Source organism: Desmodus rotundus, chromosome 9 (genome assembly GCF_022682495.2).
Source record: "Desmodus rotundus isolate HL8 chromosome 9, HLdesRot8A.1, whole genome shotgun sequence".
Classification (NCBI taxonomy): Eukaryota; Metazoa; Chordata; class Mammalia; order Chiroptera; family Phyllostomidae; genus Desmodus; species Desmodus rotundus.
Window position 1 is genome coordinate 100,701,767 of NC_071395.1, and position 4,892 is coordinate 100,706,658.

General features: G+C 44.8%; 1 protein-coding gene across 1 annotated transcript; it reads left to right on the top strand.

Annotated features, from left to right (window-relative positions):
* Positions 1 to 43: 43 nt before the first annotated feature.
* On the top strand, positions 44 to 4,171 carry TOB1 (transducer of ERBB2, 1). Its single transcript, XM_053911633.2, has 2 exons — positions 44 to 360; positions 2,223 to 4,171. The coding sequence occupies exon 2, from the start codon at positions 2,378 to 2,380 to the stop codon at positions 3,401 to 3,403; it is 1,026 nt and encodes a 341-aa protein (XP_053767608.1). The 5' UTR covers positions 44 to 360; positions 2,223 to 2,377; the 3' UTR covers positions 3,404 to 4,171.
* Positions 4,172 to 4,892: the final 721 nt, after the last annotated feature.

Below are 4,892 nucleotides of genomic sequence, written 5' to 3' on the forward strand. Positions count from 1 at the left end.
AGAGGATGGGCGGGGGGGCGGGGAAGAGGATATAAAATGAGAGGTGGGGTGCGCGCCGCGGCAGAAAGAGCGAAGCTCTGGCCCGGCGCGGAGTGGGTGCACTCGGGGGCTGCTGGGCCGGGCACCGGGCTGTGTGGAGAAGTGAGCGCGATCGCTCGACCCCGTCCTCGCCACCCGGAGTCAGAGTGGCGACCTCCTGAGGGTAGCACCGAGGCCACTGTGCTCCGCGCTCTGCGCCCGGCCACAACGTCGTGCACTCAACCAGCTCGCCGCTGCCGAGCCTGCCGTGCCCCCGCCCTGACGCCCCTTCTCCCCCGCCCAGCGGCTGGGGCTGTGGTGGAAGCAGCCTCGAAGTAGCCCGTAAGTGTCTGGGGGCGGCGGGCGGGGTCAGGAGGAGGGGGGGGCTGCAGCGGCGTCCAGCACCGGGCCCTCTGGGGGCTCGGCGACGGCGGCGCCGCGGCCCCGGCGCGGGGGGGGGGGGGGGGGGAGCGGCTCCAGACGCCGGGCCGGGGGCGGCTTCAAGGGACCCCAGCGCGCCGGAGAGCCGGAGGCAGGGTGGCGGGCGCGGCGGGCTCGACCCGGGTGACTGGGGAAGGGCGGTCCGAGGCGAGCTGACGGCATTCGGGGGTTGGGGCGCCCGGAAGGAGCGGCGAGCGGGAGGGTAACGCCGGGGTCCGCGGACCCGCGGCTGCCGGGGCCGAAATGGTGCTGAGGAACCCCTGCTCCCCGGGCGCTGGCCGGGTACCAGGAGCCTCGGGGCGGGGAGCAGCGGGTCCGGTTACGGTGGGGGGAGGGGAGCAGCTGACCCGGGGCGGCCGGCGCCCCGACCTGCTCCTGTGCCCGGCCCCAAGTGGTTGCTTTTCCATTTCTCGTCGCCCTCCTTCTCTCCCCACCCTTCCTCCTCCTCCGAGGAGACTTGTACTCTCTTCCTCCTCCCCATCCTCCTCTTGCCTCTGCTGCTGCTGTAGCGCTCGGGTTCCGAGGGCTGTGAGCAGAAATCTAATGAGACCCAACCGGCTGTTTATGTAATTCTTCACACTCCTGTCTTAAGGCGTTTCTTTAAAACTACCTTCCACCCAGCCTGAATTTCGCCAGCCTGCACCTTCAAGCAATTTGGCTTAATCAGCTGCCTTCGCCGGCACTCAGGCTTTTTGGCGTGGAAAGTGTTTGTAGTTTGGGGACAACCCGGGAGTCTTTTCCCTTTGTCACCACGAATATGAAACATGGAACAGATGTTTGACTACCAGCTTGATTTTTAAATGTCCTTTTACATCAACTTCAGTGTACAAATAGATTTCCTTTGCAAATATCTTCTGTTTGCCCTTGATCTTTTCTTATCCCCAGCCAGTGCTGATCCAGCAAACGTTTAAAGGTCGACCTTATCGTACAGGACTCACCGGCTGTTCTCTTCTGGTGAGGGAGGGAGGTGGTTTTGAAAATCAGAATAAGTCAGAAACCCTGCCCGTTTAACAGATTAATAAATAGAGTTTTGAAATGAATTGTTGCTTTTGTTATACCTGCTGTCGAAGAGGTATTTCCGTATTTAGAAAAATATCCATTGAGAAGAAAAAGCACAAAGAAGCTCGTGTGCCTTTAATATATGTAAGACCTCAACTGCATAGGATAATTTGGTTTGTAATTACCATTCACTAGAATGGCAATTAATTTAGTGTTTAGTACCTTTAATTTTAGGATAATGTACTTTGGAAATTAAAATATTCTAACTTCTCAAATTTATAAGTATTTAACAATAAAGGGGATTTAAGCAGTACAACATATATCCAAAATGAACTGAAATACAGAATTCATTTCTAAAATGATGAATAGAAATACCACCAACTTCTAAAACTGGCATAACTGTGTGTAGAGGTAGGTGGATGGGTATGCTGAGTATAGTTTTCAGTAAATATTCTGGTGAGAATTGAGGAAGAAAAAGAAGGAATACACTATATATTTGGGAGGTATTTTTATTCTTAGAACTCTATTCAGAAACAAAATTATAGGATTAAAAATATTGTTTTAACTGTAAATTCTGTTTTCCCTTGACCTTTAATGAACAATTTTCTATTGTATATCCTTTATTTTTTGCTGATTATATTTTTCAGACTTTGTAGCCTGTTAGACTTTTTCAAAAGTGAAACTATTCTAGGAGTAAAAACAGGCTGTGGTACTTAACATTTTTCTTATTTGTACATGTTTGCTTTTGTTTTGTTTTCTTTAAGGAACAAGACCACTCAAGGTGAAGGATAATCTACTAATACCAGCACTTTGAATGAAAATTTGTTTCTCTGCCACAAACTGAACACTTTTTTTTTTTTTTTTTTTGCTGTGTGTGTGTGGAAGTTGAAACACAAATTAATTTTGTGGCATAGCAGCTATGCAGCTTGAAATCCAAGTAGCACTAAATTTTATCATTTCATACTTGTACAATAAGCTTCCCAGGAGACGCGTCAACATTTTTGGTGAAGAGCTTGAAAGACTTCTTAAGAAGAAATATGAAGGGCACTGGTATCCTGAAAAGCCATACAAAGGATCAGGGTTTAGATGTATACACGTAGGGGAGAAAGTGGACCCAGTGATTGAACAAGCATCCAAAGAGAGTGGTTTGGACATTGATGATGTTCGTGGCAATCTGCCACAGGATCTTAGCGTTTGGATCGACCCATTTGAGGTTTCCTACCAAATTGGTGAAAAGGGACCAGTGAAAGTGCTTTATGTGGATGATAATAATGAAAATGGATGTGAGTTGGATAAAGAGATCAAAAACAGCTTTAACCCAGAGGCCCAGGTTTTTATGCCCATAAGTGACCCAGCCTCATCAGTGTCCAGCTCTCCATCGCCTCCCTTTGGTCACTCTGCTGCTGTAAGCCCTACTTTCATGCCCCGGTCCACTCAGCCTTTAACCTTTACCACTGCCACTTTTGCTGCCACCAAGTTTGGCTCTACCAAAATGAAGAATAGTGGCCGCAGCAACAAGGTTGCACGTACTTCTCCTATCAACCTTGGCCTGAATGTGAATGACCTCTTGAAGCAGAAAGCCATCTCTTCCTCAATGCACTCTCTGTATGGGCTCGGCCTGGGTAGCCAGCAGCAGCCGCAGCAACAGCAGCAGCCATCCCAGCCACCACCACCACAGCCGCAGCAACAGCAGAAAACCTCTGCCCTTTCTCCTAATGCCAAGGAATTTATTTTTCCTAATATGCAGGGTCAAAGTAGTAGTACCAATGGAATGTTCCCAGGTGACAGCCCCCTTAACCTCAGTCCTCTTCAGTACAGTAATGCCTTTGATGTGTTTGCAGCCTATGGAGGCCTCAACGAGAAGTCTTTTGTAGATGGCTTGAATTTTAGTTTAAATAACATGCAGTATTCTAACCAGCAATTCCAGCCCGTTATGGCTAACTAAAAAGAGAAGAAAAAAAGTATCATACAAGTTAAAAGTACAAGTTAAAAATGCTCGGGCCCAAGGAGGACTTTTTTTTCACCTCCTTGAGATTTTTTTTTTTTTTTTTAAGCTTATAGTAAGGATACATTCAAGCTTGGTTACAAAAATAAAACGTGCATCATTTTTCATTTGCCAACCAAGCACAAAGTTATTTTATACTGACCGTATATTTTAAAGTATACTCTCAGATATGGCCTCTTACAGTATTTAAGATATAGCAAGGACATGGCTGATTTTTTTTTTACAAAAAATTGGCACTAATAAGTGGGTTTATTGGTCTTTTCTAATTGTATAATTTAATTTAGTACAAAGTTTGTAAAATATCAGAGGATATATATATTGTTTCTACGACATGGTATGGCATTTATATCTTTTTACTACAGTGACCTGTGACAGCAGCAGCTTCATGTTGTATTTTTTTTACTGAAATTGTAAAGTATCCATCTTCAAGACATCAACTATTCTAAAAATTGTGTACAGGATATTCCTTTAGTGGTGGAATTAAAATGTACGAATATTTGCTTTTTCAAAAAATGTATTTTCTGTTAAAGGTTTAAAATTTTTGCTATATATTATGGAGGAAAATGTAATCGTAAATATTAATTTTGTACCTATATTGTGCAATACTTGAAAAAATGGTATAAAAGTATTTTGAGTCAGTGTCTTACATGTTAAGAGGGACTTAAATAGTTTATATTAAGTTTGTATTAAAATTCTTTAAAATTAAAAGTGCTTGTGGTGGTCTTTTAAGCTCTGCCAACGATCTGTGTCTGGAGTCCGGTGTTGTCGATGCTGATGAGGCAGGAAGGTTTGACTGATTGGATCCCGAAGGAATAATGGAAAGCAAGTGCACCGGGTAGTGGTTTACTGCCTAAAAAGGTGTCCTGTGGGAACTCTGTAGCCTGACCAGTGCTTGGGACAGCTTTATTTTTTAGCAGGTCTCTTCAGTCCATACCTCTCTCTCCATGATAGGGATGGTGTGCAAGGCTAGTCATCCTGATTTCATAGCAAGTTTTAAAAAGTGGTGTTATGCTGACATCTAGGAGAGTCAGGTAATAAAATGAATTCTCATGTAATTTGAGAGGACTCTTGAAATGCCTGTGGAGACAGACCATTGGATCAGTTTTCTGTTTCTGTATGGGAGATGAACAGCTCATGAAACTTGTTTAGACAAAGCAGCTGATGTCTCTTCAGAAAGAAGATTTAGGTCTGTTTACTAATCCTTTTACTTAAAGTTTAGTCATCATATGTAGCTGGGGAATTTATGGTAAAAATTTATTCAAGATTAGCTTGCTAAATGTTAGCATTTGTGTGCATTTATCCTGCAAAAAAAAAGTTTGCCAGTTTTTGTTGTTGCAAATTGGATAGCCAACCTTCTGGTTTGGGAAGGGTGGGGATCAAAGGTTAGCCATCCGTAATGTGTCAAATTGTAGTGGCTTGTTAAGGATGG

Excerpts from the sequence above, each read along its gene's own strand:
- TOB1 (XM_053911633.2), top strand. The coding sequence starts at position 2,378 with ATGCAGCTTGAAATCCAAGTAGCACTAAATTTTATCATTTCATACTTG.